General features: G+C 36.8%; 1 protein-coding gene across 1 annotated transcript; it reads left to right on the forward strand.

The window, feature by feature from the left end:
* The first annotated feature begins 834 nt into the window (after positions 1-834).
* LOC139144123 (polycystin-1-like protein 2) lies at positions 835-19,321 on the forward strand. The gene is made up of 10 exons (XM_070714788.1): positions 835-1,051; positions 1,303-1,586; positions 2,470-2,601; positions 4,229-4,372; positions 4,528-4,630; positions 4,784-4,863; positions 6,902-7,135; positions 7,417-7,846; positions 18,509-18,618; positions 18,958-19,321. Exons 1-10 carry the CDS (start codon positions 934-936, stop codon positions 19,036-19,038), a joined length of 1,716 nt encoding a protein of 571 aa, XP_070570889.1. The 5' UTR covers positions 835-933; the 3' UTR covers positions 19,039-19,321.
* The last annotated feature ends 223 nt before the right edge of the window (positions 19,322-19,544 follow it).

A 19,544-nucleotide genomic window follows, 5' to 3' on the forward strand; every position in this document is an offset into this window, starting at 1 on the left:
GCACAGAACTTATTTTGACGGTTAAAAAACTGCAAAAATGTGCAAAAATGTGGAGATAAACGGACGATTGCGGAAGTAAAACAACTCTGTGATGTCAACTGCTGTGAAGTCTGGAACTGCAGTGATATGTGTTTCGGATTTGTATTTGAAACTTTGTCAATTTACAGCAACATACTGACTCCCTGTAGACTTCTATTTGCATCAAATCTTGCTACTAATATGTAAAAATACTTTAAACCATTTGACGAATTCTTCTCAAAATATTTTGAACACTTTTCTTTCTAGAAATGGACTTGCGGGTAATCCAAAATAACTTGTAATTCAAAAAACATTATTGCCAAGTACCCGCTTGCCAAGTCTGTGGAGTCGATCGCGTCCAGCTCCATTCCGTCTCCGACCCATTAACACATCCTAATTATTCCAAGTAGGATCGTATTCTGCTAATCAAAAGTCCCTTTGACCTTTACCGCAGTTGCCTGTCCTGTTTTTCTCGAGGATCTATGATAAAAATAAGTTGATGGTTGATATGAAATATATATTTGACCAACATAATTTTGTGATATTGGTATGAGGAAAATGTTTCATATAATTTGATTTTTGATCTTGTGCCAATACTGCAATAGTGCTCCCCATAAAAATCAACTCGTATAAAATGTTTCTATTTCTTAATCTTATAATATCATTATATAATCCACGTCCACCGAAATTTAAGTAGTTAATTATATGCAACTTGACAACATAATCTTCGTATTAACTCCGCTGAAATCCGTTCAGCCGTTCGCGAGACATCGTGTTCACAGACAGACAGACAGACAGACAGACACAGACAGACAGACGGACAGACTGGCATATATCGTTACGACAGTAGCTCATGTGTGTTAACAATTAAGCTAATAAACATCACAATTACTCAAAAAGAACCAACTTTGTGTGATGATCCCAATCAGCATCGCCTCGAAGAACATAATTTATGCGTCAAATTTTCTTTTTTCATCCCGCACTGACGTCGACGTTGTGATAGTTGTACATTGCCAAGTTAAGCCAACAAAAGGTATGTAATTTCACTGAACAGTGCAGTTATTATTATTATTAAGTTTTTACTAATTGGAAAGAGAACAAACTTGTGAACCTTCCCTTTTCTACTATTAGTAATGAACCACCACCACTATTAACACTACATTTTAATATCATATAATCCATATAACCAGTGTTTTATAAGATATATGTTATCGGATATATATGTCATCTTATTTTCTTATTTACCAACAATTGTAGTAAAATGGCGATCATTTTTAACTACAGGTACATCACTGGTTCACATGTACAATGTGGAATGCTACCACGTGGAATTATTGGTTGAAACGTCATCCTGTGACAACAATGACACGGTTCAACCAGCTTACGCATTGAGAACGAGCAAAGGTAGTTCCTCAGACGTTGGTGACTTGATATATACATCTGAGCAGAGTTCATTTCCAGGGATGTGGTTTCCCAGCGGAAAACAAGAAAACGATTACATCTTAGACCTCGTTGTAATTGTCAGTGATGCGTGTGGAGAAATTGTAAGGCTTCCTCTGAATGCAACAGTGAGTACTAGGCATTTTTATTACACTAATCACTGACAGAGTTTAGGCTTGTTCTTCACTGAAACCATTAACAAGTACTAAAATGAGCATTTGTAGATGACAAATCTTGGGGTAAGGGTACGTTGGGATTCAAAAATCAAAAATGAGGATGGGAACCCTCGTTTTTGAGGTGGACCGCGCCTCAGGACAAAAAGTCGGACTCTCAAATTTCTACAATTCCTTTTTGACCCACCAATTGTGGGGTTTCATTTAAAGCTCTTCAAGAAAGAAAAAAACTTTCACCGTCATAGTTTTTCGAAAATCCAAAATGTAATTTTCCCCATAAAGTTGACAGAGGAAAGGCGGCCATTTTGAATTTCAAATATTGCAAAATGTCGGATAATTTATTTTGCTAGTTGCAAACTTTTCACCGTGACCCCCGGTTTTTACTGTTGATTTTTGAAGAGAATGGTCGAAAGTTTCATTTAGGAAGTTTGAACATAAGTTTAAGTCTTTCACTTTTGAGGCGCATTCTACCATAAGTTACATTTTTGCTCACAAAATTGACTACGGCAAAACATAATGCAAAATTTGTAGAATAGCAATTGCTCAAATCATCAAAATTGGCAAAGAATGGGGGGTCAGGTATCACAGCACAAAGAAGCTCATAAAGACATTAATATCTAAAGATATATTTTAAGATTATCTTGACTGTAGCAGGGTGAGATATTACAGCACAGAGTAGAATCATAACGATTAGCAATCCTTTGATTCGATTTCATGTTGAATTTCCTTGACTGGACTGAAGTGAGTGAATAGTGGAATGAACTAGACCAATTTTACCATTTGCCGCATGGCATGAAAATCATATTAATACGCAAAGCAATTTTATTTTTGTGACAAGGTTTATGTTAGGAATGACTCGCAATCCAGAGATTTGCAACATTTAGTAAAGCAGATACTTAATACAAATGGCACCAAGGATTCCATAGCCGCTTTGTATGTGGTCACCAAAACTGTTGGAACTACATCGGAGGTAAGTTGCATTACCTTAATGACATCAGTTTGATCATTTTTGTGTCTGATAGCAGACATTGGGATATCAGGACAAAATTACCTATTTTTGGGTTATGTGACACCAAAGTGTCACCGTGGACCAGTGGTTAGGGTAACGGACTCACTGTCGGAGGATGGTGAGTTCGAGACCCGGTTCAAGTCCCGGTAGATCCAGAGTAGCGGATCCACTGTCGGAGGACGGTGAATTCGAGACTCTAGCTCGGTGTTGTGCCCTTGAGCAAGGCACTTTACTCCTAAGTGCTCCATTGAGGTAGTGGGTTATGGGTACCTAATCCTGTAAATGGGCTAGCGCCCGTTGGATGATGGACTAAATAAAAAAAAAGTGCAAGACAAAATTACATGGGAGTGTTGTTATGTGAAACAAAAACACAAAACCAATGAACTCAGCAGCTTCCCTTAAAAATGAAATTTATTCCAAAAATAAAAATAAAATAGTCGCTAAGTCAAGGGAGAAAATTACAAACGGTAAAGGTCTACAAGCTACTTATCTCAGCTGGGTCGACACACCGCTCCAGAATTGAGTCATACAGTGAGACAAAGTGGACAGTCCTTGGGCTTGCTTGAAGACTTGAGTGCAGAGTCTACGTCCAGCATGACAGTAAGACAAAGTGAACAGTCCTTTGGCTTGCTTTAAGACTTTGAGTGCAAAGTCCACCGCAGTGCAAATGCTACAGTATAACTCCAGCGTGGCAGTGAAACAAAGTCTTAAAAAACTATACTGCCAGAGTTTCCACAGTCCTGAAGGATCCCAAAATTGTCTGACTAACCCACGCTGCCTAAGTATTTATACTAATCGTTATATAAGAAAACAACAACTCAGAACTTCTATTGATATACTAATCACTGCCCTAAAACATCTCCACCTGTGACTAATTTGACTTTCCAGGTCAGGAAAGACAGTGACCCTAAAAATGTTCTAGTTTAATTACACTCAAGTTATAAGTGTGGGGTAAAATGATCAACATAACAGTGTATAAAACGTTTGAGTATACTTAGTACGAAACTCACTCAGTTACACGTCCACGGTGGTTTTGATCATCATCAATGATGCACAAAATTGGTTTGCTAAATCACATTGACCCTTCATTAAGAAAAATAATATAGGACTATTATACACTTAATGTAGACAATATAGCAGGTTCCTTTTATGTGTTACTTAAGTAATGCGCTTTAGTGTCCGCCTGGGTGGAAATTACAACGCTGACTCATACTTATTTCTCTTATAGCGTTCCAACTCTTACCGTTAATTTATTTTGATACGACTTAATGTCAAGCGAATGATCTGCTCTGAAGATATTGAATAAGACGGTCAAATAACATGCATGAAAATACAAGGAGATACAGCGATGAGTAATTGGATCACAAAGAAAAGTGGGGTCCTGTACATTCACCTATTCCAAGAGCTCAAACTAGTATACTTAAATTGTTCACTTGCTGATGATTGAGACACCTGAAACAAACCTTTACTTTTTGATCAGTTTTGTTCAATGCTGTAAAATATATGTTAAAACATGTATCCACACAAGGTCTTCAAGCACCCACATGTAGCGATCAAACAGTGTGCTATCATTACTTTATCTTTTCAGGCAAAGGAAGAGCTGATAAATGCTCTGGCTATCATTCTCTCAACTGCCAAAGATTTAAGTGTGGACATCCTAGAACCCGCATCACAAATATTAGAAGATATCACGTCAAAAGGAGATGGTGACGGAATGTCGCTGGATACAAAGGTAGTCTTTAGATGAAATGATATGAGATATATGATAAACAGTTTTGTACCATGGGCGTTGCATACCACTCATATGATTCGAACAAGTAAAGACGTGTCTACATTGAGCTTGTAATTAATTCTGATCAAAGTCATTGTAATTTACACAAAAAACAGGTTGCAGTATCCTTGGCATTAAAAAACGTAACAGAAGCGCTGTTATCAACAACTGTTAACGGAACCGATATTCATACACAACAAACTCAAAGAATCGTCTCAAGTAAGTCATTCTTCATGTACTAATAACTTATTTTTATGTTTATTGTCAATGAAGCATGTGCATGACACAAAAACCTCAAAATCATACAAATTGAAATAAATAGTAACGCTATAATCACCTACTCTATTTTTTCACGCTAATTCCTGTCTGCAGACATCGTCGACACTTCTTCAAACCTCTGTGGATCAATGATCTTAATGAAATTGCAATATGAAGAGCCAGCAAAAGATAAAGTGAGTACTAAAAGTAAATTGCTGTTATCCCTTGAAGTACATGTTCTTTGGAAAGTTTCAACTGTGATTTTCCGCTGATTTGAGGGCCATTCAAATATTAAAGATACAATATTACGTACCAAGATATAGAAGAAAATATCTTTCATAAAGTATTAGACTCAATTTTAGGAGAACACACTAGACTTTTTACTCGGGTTGTTGACAAAAAGGCTGTACAAAAAACTATTACCAAAATTTTCAAGGATATGTACAAATGTATTGAAGGCCCAGTATGGCCATTTAGGTACATTTTTGCCTTACTTTTGTTTGAAACGCTGATTTAAAGTTATGTACAAGGTAATGATACTGAATCGCACAATATGAATGCACAAGCATCTCGGCTTACAGACGTACATGATTTAAAGTAAAATTAGTGGAAAGTTATTTCTCCTAAGGTTTGTTAGTTTGTCACTTTGTTAACAAACGAAACGATATGTAATCACACTGTCGCGCGTGCTCAATGACAGCTCATTCAATCAATCATCAAAGTATATATATATATATAGCGCCGACATCAAAAAAGGTGTTATGCTTTGTGACGCTCATTGGCTAAACCACCTCAGTACGAAAGTTGTGCAATGGCGTGCACAGAAAGCCATGCTACTTCAAATGGTACTCATTACTTATTATGAAAACATACAGCAACGAACACAAAATATCTTGCAAGCAGTACCAAGAGTCTCTGTTTTCTCCATGACATTGTATAATAATTCCAAATGAAAGAAATGTATGTAACATCGAAATTCACGAGTATCTAATCATAAAGGGAACTATATAACGACGGTTTGACTGGCTTGCTGAGATCAAGTTCCGATTATGTAAAAGTTAAGATGCTGGCAGCGGCCATGGCACGTTCGCCTTTCAAGAGTTTTCAAGAGTTTAGGAGGAAATTTAGAGCTGTTTTCAAACTGCGTTTATGTGAAGTCTCAAAAACATGCGAAGAGCCTGACGGTCTGCGGTATCCCAGTAGCTACAGTACCTTATTTATCGCTGATATATTAGCCGCATCATGCTTGCATCTGGTCGTTTAGTTTTGACGTACGCAGAAGTTTATACTGACTGGTCTAGGCTATCAAACGGCGATATCCCAACGATATTCATGACAGTCCACCAAAGTATGTTCCTTCAATTTGGCAATCGCCTCATCACTGATTTTTACATCAGCACCTGGACCGGAATTTTAAAATTACCGCCCAACCTGATCGACCAACCACGGCCAACGACTGTTTGCTAGCTGTATATACCGCATATAATGCTACAAAATGGGATGCTACCCTCCACTGCAAAGGATTTATACGCTCTGAAACAAAGTAGTACGTGTGTGAACAGAGATGTAAACACCTAAAATCACCCTAGGTCATTCAGCCAGTCATAGCAAGACGCAGATATGCTGTTTTTCTTGCGTTGGCAACATGATCATGGTCCTACACTGCAGAAAAACCCTATAATACTTACTGTATTAACATGGATTATTGCCTGTATTTTAGCTGAAGAGTGCATATACAGATGAATACAGTCAATAATTCATTTTTCATGGTCCTACACTGCATAAAAACCCTATAATACTTACTGTATTAACATGGATTATTGCCTGTATTTTAGCTGAAGAGTGCATATACAGATGAATACAGTCAATAATTCATTTTTTGTATTCAGCAAGCCTGTATACATGTGGATTCGTGTGAATTCACGTGTATTATACTATAATACAGGCAACTCATTAATGTGAATTTATCTGAATTATTGGGTTTTCATGCAGTGCTAGAAATCTTGCTTGCTGGATGACGTCATCAGTTATCGTGTTCACAGTCATGCGCACAACATTGTCAATAGCCTGATCAAGCAATATTTACTCGGGCTTTAAGATAATTCGATCACACAACAAAGCCTTCATCTTTAAATAATTTGCTCCTAATAAAATATTCAAGCCTTAATTCTTTAAGCGCACATTGAAAACTATTTGTACACATATGATTTTCTTATTTTGTCAATCATACAGGCTACGACAATTCTTGCAAATTTAGCGGAAGCTCTTGACGTTGTGCTTGATGTTGCAATGCTCACACTGAATTCTGAAGAGGAGGATAATTTAACGTTAGTGACACAATTCATTGAAGCGAGCGTGGAGAAAAGTCGACCATCTTCCCTCCGGAACAAACAACTTACTTCGAAGTTTGGAGGCTTTACTCTGCCAGACAGTCAAGAAAGCGGGAATCAGACACGATCAGTAAAGGTAACAATACGTATTGCTTCCTGTCCACCTCAACTTATGAAGAACATGCTACGCTCATGGTATTCCCCTTCTGAAAATCTACTCATTTTTTTTACGACACTCAAAGCAATCGAACGGTACATAATCTTGAAACCTCCCAGTAACCTTTGTCAATGCTTAACGTAAGCGACAAAACTAACCTCCGTATCTGACATATATATGAATTATGTATAACCTTAAAGAAGTGTAAGTCGTGTTTATATGCTTCATTTTGTAAATTACTCCTGACATTTTTGTTTCAGTTTCTGTCAACGATTGTAAACACGCATCTGTTTGACTCACCGGATGTATTTAAACGTTCACCAGTCGTCTCCATGGAGATAAACGACGAATACGGTGTACCACGTCCTTTTGATGGCATCTTCACAATCAATATCACCAAAACCGATGTCATGGCAGCACACAGTAACACGACAACCACGGGAGCAAGACGGGGTATATCAAAAACCGAACCTGTTGGATTTTCGTTCAACCTCACACACCCTAGCAGTATGGTTTCCATGACACTTGAATCTCACGATCCATCTGCTGTGTATGGAGTATATATTCGAGAAGGTCTGATGGCTAATGAAATAATGCACGATGGAGGATGGAAAATACATGGTAATCCTGCTAAAACTGTGGTACACAATGCAACGCATGCTGGGACGTACTTTGTTTTGCTGACACTGGGTTTGTAAACGATATTGTGGATATAGGTCGTGCCTGTAAAGTAAACCATAAGATTACTGCATATGAGTCATAAACGAAATCATACGATTACTGCATATGAGTCACATAAAGATTTGGCTTTCCTTAATTTTGTTAGAACTTCAAAAGATACCAAAAGTATATCCTGATACTATGTGCATCGCAGAGTGCGTTTTAAGGTTATTTTGGGGAAACCCTCTAAGAATATTCATTCTTGTTCATGCGCAGCAGCCATATGCTTTTGATACTATTCTTACTACAAACATAATATATGTTGTTCCGGGCAATTGTCCCTTTTTGTCAATTATGATGAAGATCTGAGCCACCGTTTACCGAGGGTACTTAAGATATCAAATTAATATCGATTTAAACAGTTTAAACAGGCTTTGTCAACTGTATATGACTCATCTACAAGCTGCCAATTTTTATGGGCACTTTCCTGGTAGGCGAGCGGCAGGCTCACCTATTTTTCACACTTAATGTACCCACCTTACACAACATACATCATTTGAAAGCTTATTATCTCTACTTTAAGAAAATTGACGATGTGGTGCTGCCAAGTAGGGCCATAACCCCCTAATTTCCATAATTCACATGGGTACCAAATTTGCATAAAATGATATAAAATTAGGAAATTCATTGTTAACTACTCTAAACATAATTTTAAACTACCGAGTAATATATCAAATGAAAGGTATTTGCATGTAGAATACAAAATTGATATCTAAAAAGATATTTAAAATGGTTTTACTGAAATATTTTCATATTTCTATTGAAAAAAATATTTTCCCCTTTTGAATAAAAATATTTTAAATTTTTTTTACACATACGGCGACATCATACAGCCACATTATACATCATTTGAAAGCTTACTATCTTAACTTCAAGAAAATAGACAACATTTAGCTGTCAAGTACAGCCGTAGCCCCTAATTTGCATAAATCCGATGGGTACTGTTATGTGAAAAGAAAACGAACAAAAGGGTGAACTCAACAGTTTCCGTTTAAACAAAATTTATTACAAAAATAAAACTAATTGCTAAGTCAGGGATACAGTACAAGCTTTAAAAGTGTACAGACTACTTATCTCAGCTGGGACGGCAAAGCTCCAGTCTCAGAGTTGTAACAGTCAGTCGGATGAATGAACAGTCCTTCGGCTTGCAGGCTTGTAGTTGCACAAAGTCCACAGTATAAATCCAGCGTTGGCAGTGAAGGTCTTGAAAAGTCTTGAGAATGACTACTGCTGGAGTTTAGTAACACACAAGAGACACGATCCCAAAAGTCTGACTGGAAGCTGTGCACGTCCCTTTTATATACACATGCGCTTACATAAGAGCATATAAGAACAGTCTAGAACTTTTATTGACATGCTAATTACTGTTCTAAAATTATCTCTCTTACACAACTAATCAACTTTCCAGAACATTCCAAACATGACTAATTGAATTCAAGGTTGTGAGGTCATTAAGGGCAGTGACCTTGAGAATGTTCTAGACTAATTGGACTCAGGTCATGATGAGTGTGGGGGAAATGACCTACATAACACATCCCTCTTCAAAAAAAGAAAATTTTTCAAAGAAAACTCTTTCTTTTGTAAATGTAATCTTGAAAAAGATTTAAGTACTCAAAATTTATTTTTTTTTACTCTAAAGTAAAATTTCTTGAAAGTGAACAACAATAAACTCTAAATACGAGAGAGACAGTCTGCAATTAAATAGTCTCTGCCTTTGTTATGTCTAATATCAAGATTAAACTCCTGTAACATTAAACTCCATCTTAGCAATCTCTGATTTTTGCCTTTAAATTTCTGCAGAAAAACAAGAGGGTTGTGATCAATATAAACCACTATTGGCTGATTTGAAGAAGTAACATAAACTTCAAAATGCTGTAAAGCTAATATCAAAGATAAAGACTCTTTTTCAATTGTAGAGTAGTTTCTCTGGGATTTGTTAAATTTGCGTGAAAAATAGCAAACAGGATGATCTACACCATGACTATCCTCTTGCAATAAAACAGCACCAGCAGCCGTATCACTAGCATCCACAGCTAATTTGAATGGCAAAGTGAAATCTGGTGCAGACAACACTGGAGCACTTTGCAGTGTGGCTTTAAGTGTATCAAATGCCTGTTGGCATTGCTCTGACCAAACAAACTTTACTTTCTTTTTAAGTAAGTTAGTCAAAGGCTCAGTAATTGTGGAGAAATTTGGACAGAATTTTCTGTAGTAACCAGCCATACCGAGAAAGCGCATCAGTTGTCGTTTGCAGTTTGGTATGGGAAAACTTGAAATGGCACTGATTTTGGCATCAACAGGTTTTACCTCACCCTGTCCTACAGTATGTCCGAGGTAAATCACCCTCGCCCAACCAAACTCAGATTTGGCAAGGTTGACAGTCAACATTGCTTTGCTCAGTCTCTCAAAGAACTTCCGCATGAGCTTGATGTGTTCCTCCCAGGTGTCACTATACAGGATGACGTCGTCAACGTAAGCTGCACATCCGTCTAGCCCGGATATGACGTCGTTGATCATCCGTTGGAACGTTGCCGGAGAGTTCTTCATTCTGAATGGCATCACCTTGTACTGGAACAATCCGTCTGGTGTAACAAAGGCGGATATTTCACGAGCACGATCCGTCAGAGGGACTTGCCAAAATCCCTTCAGTAGGTCGAATTTCGTCACATACTTGGCTTTTCGCAGTCATCAATCCTCGGGATCGGGAAAGTGTCTGTCTTTGTTAAAGTGTTGACTTTCCTAAAGTCCGTGCACATACGATAACTGTGATCTGATTTGGGAACAAGTATGCACGGCGAACTCCAGTTACCATTACTGGGTTCAATAAAGTCATTGTCCAGCAGGTATTTGACTTCTTCCTGGAGATATTTCGCTTTTGTTGGATTCAGTCTGTATGGATGTTGTTTTACAGGCTTACTGTCCCCAACATCAACGTCATGATAGATGACGTTGTCCTCATTGGAACATCTTGAAACAGGTGTTTATATTCGTGGAGCAGTTCTTTCACCTGTTGTTGTTGTTCTGGCTGGAGGTGTGCCAACTTTGTAGACTCCAGCTTCTCAAGGATTTCTGAGTTCTGAAGCTTGACCGAGCCCAGCTTTGAGTTTAGAGTATTTTCACTCAAGTCAGTTTCAGTATCACTATCTTCATAATGGCCAGAACTGACTGTACTGACAGGCTGAGTTATAGTAGGATTATCCCTATCCAAATATGGCTTAAGCATATTTATGTGACATAGCTGTTTTTGTTTTCGCCTGTCAGGTGTTATTATGATGTAATTTAAATCGCTCAATTTTTTATCAATTAGGTATGGCCCAAAGTAACGAGCATGGAGTGGTTTGCCAGGAACAGGAAGTAGAACAAGAACTTTTTGACCTGGTTCAAACTTCCGTTTTGAGGTGCTTTTATCATATTTGATTTTCATTGACTGCTGAGTTGACTCAAGATTTTCTCTGGCTAATTCACATGCTTTAGAGAGTTTTGTACGAAAATCTGACACATATTGCAAAATATTCAGACAATCATCATCGTCTGATAGGAATTTCTCTTTAACGAGCTTAAGTGGGCCACGGACTGTATGTCCGAATACAAGCTCGAATGGGCTAAAACCAAGAGACTCTTGAATTGACTCTCTAACAGCAAAGAGCAGAAAATGAATTCCTTCATCCCACTGCTTCTCTGTGTCAAAACAGTAGGTCCTAATCATGTTTTTCAAAGTTTTATGAAATCGCTCAAGAGCACCCTGACTTTCTGGATGATAGGTGGATGACCTATACTGTTTAATGCCTAGCTGATCCATTACTTGTTGAAAAATACCAGACATAAAGTTGGAGCCTTGATCGGACTGGACACATAGGAGGCCGAATAAAGTGAAAAATTTGACTAAAGCTCTCACTATAGTCTTTGTCTTTATATTTCTCAGTGGTATGGCTTCGGGGAACCGAGTTGATGTACACAGAATTGTCAACATGTACTCATTTCCTGATTTTGTTTTTGGTAGGGGCCCAACACAGTCTATTAGTATCCTACTAAATGGTTCTTGAAATGCAGGAATTGGCTGTAAAGGGGCCTTTGGAATGGTCTGATTTGGCTTTCCTACCATTTGACATGTGTGACAAGTTTTACAGAAATGTGCTACATCCTGCCTGAGATTAGGCCAATAAAAGTGACTGAGAATTTTGTGATAAGTTTTCCTGACTCCTAAATGACCAGCCCAGGGCGTTTCATGGGCCAGGCGCAATATTTCAGCACAATAGGGCTTTGGAACCACAATTTGATGTTTTATAGCCCAATCATCATCAACCAAAACATCTGGAGGTGAATTGAAAATTAAACCGACATTACTTCACCATCTAATCATCCCAAATTTGTTCCAATCTGGTTATAAATAGCTGTGTGTTGAATGGCCCTTTTCTATTATTGATGTCATTTTTGTTTCAATTTCTCTAGAAATATTGTTTTGATAGAGACATCATTTGTTACTACATCTGTGTTACATCTGTATTTTCAGTTCAGTTATGTGGAATATTTAGATGGAAGGCACTATATTTCATTTATCGTATTTATTGTTATATAATGAAGGAAAAGCAACTCAACACACCGTTCATATCGTCGTTGTTTGCAGTTTAGCTGTTTTATATAAGGGGTGTACCATTTGATATCCGGGGGGGGAGGGCTTGAAAGATTGGTGGAAAGCCATTATTTTTTTTCCCACCTGCTTCACCATGAATTATTTTTTTTCTACAGGGCATATGCTGGCAACTTTTTTTTTCACTTTCCTTCTTCGAGATATTTTTTTTTTTACCAAATTTCGGTGCAATGTTTGTTTGCTTAGTTTTTCACACCCAGTAACTAGATGCTGTTCTATCGCACACAGACTATATTTAAGAAACTAAATAAAGATATGTAAATACATGTACATTTTTGGTTCACTTTACAAAAATATCAGTTTATAGATCTCATTTATACCATGGGTAACACACTGAAAATACAAATCAAACAACCTGATTACTGAGTTCTACATTAAGCATTAACGAACTCACGGTGAAAACTTTTCTGAGAACATCACTGGTGTCATCAGAAGAGATGATGGTATCCTACATATATTTGTAAAATCATGTACATTTATGGCAGCCAGTGTTCTCCCAAGGATTTTGTTAAAAGAGGATAAAGACATGGTGCGAAGCACCACAAGCGACCACGTCAGCGGTCGCGGGGGGAGGTCAGGAGGGGGGGTGCCCCCTCCTGCCATTGGAGCTTTTGAAAAACAGAGATTAAAATAGTGTTATTTGGTGGCACTTGGGGAGTATTTTTTCAGATTTTTTTCATATACATAAGCTCAAAGGAAAAGAAATCTGAGACAGTGTTCCATAACTTTTATCCAGTTCACTGATTTCAATGAAGATTATATTTTTTGAAAACGAAAACATAGCGACAGACATACATTTATTCATCTATGTCAAAATTATCACCATAACACTTACGCTTATGTGTTCTCAGCCTGATACACGTACACGTCCGACCGAGTCTAATAATAGGTCGTTTTGTTTTGGAGGGAATACAAAAGCGAAATTCTAACCTCCTATAAAAACTTCAGAGTACTCTGCTGTCCTTGCTTACCCTCAAGTTCCTAGACAAGATTATACAGCTAAGTCGGTTACCTAATGCACAGCCCCTATGGAGGGACCGACCGTGGCTAATGTTACGGCCTGTGCCATGCAAATATGGCTGCCATCAATCACCGTCCCTCCACCCACGAGGGAGGAGGGACGGTGCATCAATGAATGAGTTGCACATGGGCTTATGATCTCGGATAACATCACAAACTCGCGAAATTTGCAAGATCGATGAGAATTACGTTTGCAGCCGGCAGGATCGACGCTCAAGCTTGCATTTTGCTTGTAAATCACTGTCAACTTTTTCCCCCGTACATTTTATTATTTTTCAAAAAAATAAATCTTTTTCATTTCTGGCAAGGGGGCGCTCTGAATTTACAAGAGGGCGCCACGCCCCTGTTACCTTATTCAGGGAGAACACTGTCCAGGCATTTACTTGTACTTGAAAAAATATGTCATTGTCTGACAAGTGTCCTGGTTTGAGTGATATTAGCAAGTTGAACAGTTCACTTGACTGACTGAGTCCACTTGACCCAGTTCATGGCAGGCTGTCTCTCTTCTTGTGTTATTTTGACAAAATCCATACATTCAGATTTACACATTTCTGGAAAACACTGGTGAGCAATTTCAATTTCAGCATACTTCCTCTAATCAGAAGGTCATGTATACTGTACAATTGTTCATATTCAGTTATTGTTCCTCAAGCTTGAAATGGTTTATGCTTTATAAAACTCCAGAGCTACTGCTTGATTTTTATTGATGCTGCAGTGTGCATCGAACAATTGCCAATAATTTTTTTTCCGAGTCGCAATGGTCCATAATTGTTTTTCCATCAGCCACTTAAAGCCAGATTTTTTTTCGAGCAACTCCACCTGGCATCTTTTTCCCCCAAATCTTCCAAGCCCCCCCCCCCCCTAGGATATCAAATGGTCCACCACTAAAGTGTTAATTAGCCATGGCGATTATTCAAGTTAACAATAAAATACTAGCACCACTGACAAGTTTGAACCTCATGATAAAAATACAAGTGAACAAAATGACGCCCACCAAGAAAGTTCGTGGGCCGCCCAATTATAAGTGAATGATGCAGTCCAACCTTTCACAGATCAGAATTCATTGACTATTTTCTCAAACAAATCGTGAAGAAATAAACAACATACATCAATGATACGACAGATTTTACACGGAAAATTGAGACAATAAAAGTTCCGGCCAATGCGACATTGGTAACACTAGACATAGTTTCAATGTACACTAATACACAGCACAATAAAGCAATGGAATCAGTCGGCAGAGTATTAAATCAGGAAAGATCATCTAATGATTGCATAATCAAACAACTAACAACAAAATACATGATAGCTATGCTGAAAATGATCTTGAAAAAAGCACTTTCAAGTCAACAGTGAATTTTACCGTCAGGTATTTGAGTGCGGTACAGGATCTTCAGTTTTACCAGAAATTCCCGACATTACATTTCACAAGACAAAATGAGAATAATTTAGCAACACACTGGACAAATATCGCTCTGACTGAGATTCAGAGACGATGTATGATTCTCATTGGAACTCAACACGAGCTTAATGAATACATATCAAACATTAACAAATGCATCATACTTTCAACTTTTCGAAAGCTCTTCTCAGGAAATCATATCGTTAGACCTCATTATCTATAAAGGTCATCGGTGCAACAAAGAAAACATTCTCGACTGCAATACACACACAAAACCAATAGAAACATTGCGGTTCATTAAACCAAATGGCAACATTCAAGGGCCTTGTTAAACGCGAAACATTACGATACATTAGAACAATCATGCAACAGCAAGACAATACAAAATACAAGATATTTTCGAGATAAAAGTAATGAAATGCGACAAAACGATTCTAAATCTTGTTTAATTATTACTAACTTTGGACAATCGGATGACATTTAAATGTTATTAAATTTTCATCAAATTAATTTCAAAACCTTGGAATCGTAAAAAGTAAAAGAGAACCAAAACATTTTCAGGTCCCCTATATGCAGATCAAAAACGCCAAGTACCGCTGTACAATCTCTCAAAATTTTCGAATCCAACCCGAATTCCTCCGCCCCTCACCGTTATTTGTGAGCGTAGCGTAATCACATACATAAGAAACGGAAATATAAGCGTTACGATGATGCCAAACTTCACAAAATCTACAACAGTCCGATCTCCGATTCAAAGGAACATACACAAATACAGGCTGAACGTACAGTAGACATTTTAGCTTCCGTACTTGAACAAACTGAACTTCAGTGGAACAACTCGATTGGTAACATCTATAATCATTCACTCAGTGCACGTTTCACAAAAAGAAAATAAAGGACTGATGAAAACAACTCTATTCTCGAAAGGTAGCTCAAAGGATCGCAGTCACATTAGTCTTGCTACCCCATACGGAGGGCTACGTCTCGCCATGGCAAATCAACACTATACATAAAACGGCCGAACATAACATAATATACACTTACAATATACACAATATCATACACAAAATTCAAACAACTAAGATATGAACTATGTGTGGAGCTGTTTTCTCTTATTACATGTCCCCAATTGTGTCTGCTGTCAAATTAATCTTCCCTGCACAGACCTTTGTTCCTGCCAAGGCAGTGATAAGTGTGGCAACCCTTTTACTCATGACAATGCTGGTGAAGAAGAGAATGATGAATTCCTACAATTACTAGATTTACTGAAAATGACATGAATGACTTGGATCATGAATCATGCCATTATTTTGACTGCAGCTTACCCTGACACATTGTTTCAGCTACAGAGCTACATTTCAACAACTACAATAGTGTCGTTTATGTGGATCTTTTTTATGTTCGCACTTAATAGTAATTGGTGATATTTTCCCAACAAATCTTTACGAAAAAATGTTGGCGTTCAAATCATTTACCATATATGTTAAAATCAAAATGTTATATATATCCTGTTTTTATGGTTACAATCTTACAAGAAACTGTTGGTATTCTCGAGTAACATTAAAAACTTTCCTTATGCTGTGAATGGCTATATTATACTCCAAACAAAAGGCATATTCGAAGAATCAGCCTCTGACCTCTAAAAGCTAGACATCGGTATTGAGTAATATTGCAAACAAGAAGAGATGTTTATATGTTTTAAAACATACATTCAACAAAAAAGTAATAATTTTCAGAACTAATTTCAGCTGTTTGTTCTCCATGTTCAAAATGCCCTTTTTTCACATCATAATGCTTGTGGTTGCATTGATACTTTAGTTATTTTTTAAAATACATTATTCAAAAGAGGAAATATTTATTTCAACAGAAATATGAAAATCTTTCAGTAAAATCACTTTAAATATCACTTTTGATAAAATTTTTTGTTTTACATGCAAATACCATTACCAAATACCATATATCACTCGATAGTGCAAAAGTATGTTTACTAATTTTATATCTCATTTCTGCAAATTGCTTACCAGTGTAAATTATGCACATAAAGGGGAACGGCCTTCCTTGATAGCTCAACATTGTCAATTTTCTTCAAGTAGATATAATAAGCTCTCAAATGATGTATGATGTGGCTGTATGATTTGGCTATATGTGTTAATTTTTTTTAAATATTGTTATTCTAAAGGGAAAAATATTTTTTCCATAAAAATATAAAATATTTCAGTGAAATCAATTACAATATCTCTTTGGATATTAATTTTGTATTCTACATGCAACTACCTTTCATTTGATGTACCAATCGATAGTTTAAACGTATGTTTAGAGAAGTTAACAATAAATTTATAATACTATATCGCATTTATGCAAATTGGGTATGCGTGCTGATTATGCAAATTAGGGGGTTATGGCCCGATTTGGTAGCTCAAAATCGTCAATTTTCTTGAAGTAGAGATAATTAACTTTCAAATGATGTATGATGTGGCTTTGTTTTGTGGCTGTATGTGTTAAAAATTTTTTAAATACTGTTATTCAAAAGGGGAAAATATTGTTTTCCATATAAACATGAAAATATTTCAGTGAAATCAATTTCATTATCTCTTTGAATATCCATTTTGTATTCTACATGGAAAGACCTTTCATTAGATATATCACTCGATAGTTTAAACGTATCGTTAGAGAAGTTAACAATAAATTTCAAATATTATATCGCATTTATGCAAATTGGGTACCCTTGTTAATTATGCAAATCGGGAGGTTATGGCCCTAATTGGCAGCTCCACATCGTCAATTTTCTTAAAGTAGAGATAATAAGCTTTCAAATGATGTATGATGAGGCCGTATGTAAGGTGGGTACATTAAACTCCTAAAATAAGGCTCTTTTTGTGGATTCGCCGCTCGCCTATGGGATAAAAGCTGGTTTTGAAATTGATAGGAACTGGCATTTTCAGCCCTACTAAAGGAGCAAAACAAGATATACTACGTTCACTTAATCACTCCAATATCTTAGCATATATCCGCACCTATTGACAAATCAGTACGTCTCACACAGCAATTCTCTCCTTCATTAGCCTTGAACGGCGACGACAGAATTAAAGCACCTTGATGGTGATCAGAGACGAGACGTTTAAACAATTTGACATATGTTCTTAGTGATTTTGAAGCGGCAGTGCCTCGACATGCTTTGTGTATTTCGAAACAATGAGACAAATGTTAAAGATGTTTTCTAGTCAGCCCCTGAACCGAATCTTACAGAAATGCATGTGAATTAGCACGGGTAGAATTGTGTTCTGGAGTTATTTTTGTACCATTTCCCTTTCTGATGCGGGAAGTGAAGAGTGAACGGAATATTCAAACTGTTTTCACGTGTTTCTTACTTTTAACAATCATTATGGTTACATAATACAAGCATTAACTAATATAAGGCTTTAGAAAAGATATACTTTAATGGATTTAAAATCTCATTTTTGCTGTGAAATCACTGTTTAGATGGTTTAACACTTGTCAACAAATCTTTAGTGAAATTTTTGAGCTTATAAACAAAATGTTTTCTGTTTTTTCGACTTTATAGAGTATCCAAGAAGAGATCCAGATCTACATGACATATGGATTACTGTTTCTGTCAATATTTGCAGCTTCTGGAATGACATCACCGGCGAATGGGACAGTGAAGGATGTTGGGTAAGAATTGTGTGTCCCTTTATTCCCCTTATTCAGACACAGTACTTGGCTACACAGTGCAATGCAATGTTGTATGGCGTACCGCGTCATTAATAGAATCAAGATCAGTTTACCTTTTTTCATATGAACTGGCTTACTTAAATGCTACGATATACTCGATAATTCGAATACAAGACTGTTAACACTTTATCTTTTGGTTTTGAATAATACTATAGAAAGTAGAAAGTCAGATGGTCGAAAGTTATACAATATTTTTTGAAAATAAGAGCCATTTATAAATGTGCACAATTCCAAAGACACAAATACAAAAAAAAATATAAGGTGCGTTTCTATTTGCAGCCTGAGAGTTCAGCAGATGTCAACGTACTGATCTGCAAATGCAATGGCTTGCCATCCTTCAAGATGCCTGATACAAATTGATGCGTTAATAGAGTAAAGGATGTACAATTAGTTTTCTTCTACTTCAATAAATATTTTGTATTGTTGTTCTTGTGCAACATTCGGGAAGAAAATGTCGGTCGGACGGAAGACGCGAATAGTTTTCCAAGTTGATGTATCACTATGTCGTTGATGTATCGTTAACTTTCATATATAATTAATGAGCATTGTGTACATTCAGCTAGTTTTGAATATTCATAACATATACTTTATCGAAGGAAACTTTGCATTGATCAAGGCCAATGAGGCAGAGGCGCATTTGCATACATTATTTAAGATTATTCTTCAATATTAAAACAGAAATCAGACAGGAGAAATTGAGAAAAATAAGAAAGACGAAAAATAGAGATCTTGTATGGCAGTGTAAATTTATTTAAAAAATTCAATTGTAGGATAAATGTTTAAAAATTAGTTTGTGATTTTTTCATGTTATTGTATAGTTAGCCATCAATGATTCATATTTGTGTGTGCTTTTCACGTCATTATAC

Source organism: Ptychodera flava, chromosome 11 (genome assembly GCF_041260155.1).
Source record: "Ptychodera flava strain L36383 chromosome 11, AS_Pfla_20210202, whole genome shotgun sequence".
In the NCBI taxonomy this organism is placed as follows: Eukaryota; Metazoa; Hemichordata; class Enteropneusta; family Ptychoderidae; genus Ptychodera; species Ptychodera flava.

Coding starts and splice junctions, on each gene's coding strand:
- LOC139144123 (XM_070714788.1), top strand. CDS start 934: ATGATCCCAATCAGCATCGCCTCGAAGAACATAATTTATGCGTCAAAT. Junction 1,587..2,469: donor GGCTTCCTCTGAATGCAACA/GTGAGTACTAGG, acceptor TTTTGTGACAAG/GTTTATGTTAGGAATGACTC. Junction 4,631..4,783: donor AACTCAAAGAATCGTCTCAA/GTAAGTCATTCT, acceptor TCCTGTCTGCAG/ACATCGTCGACACTTCTTCA.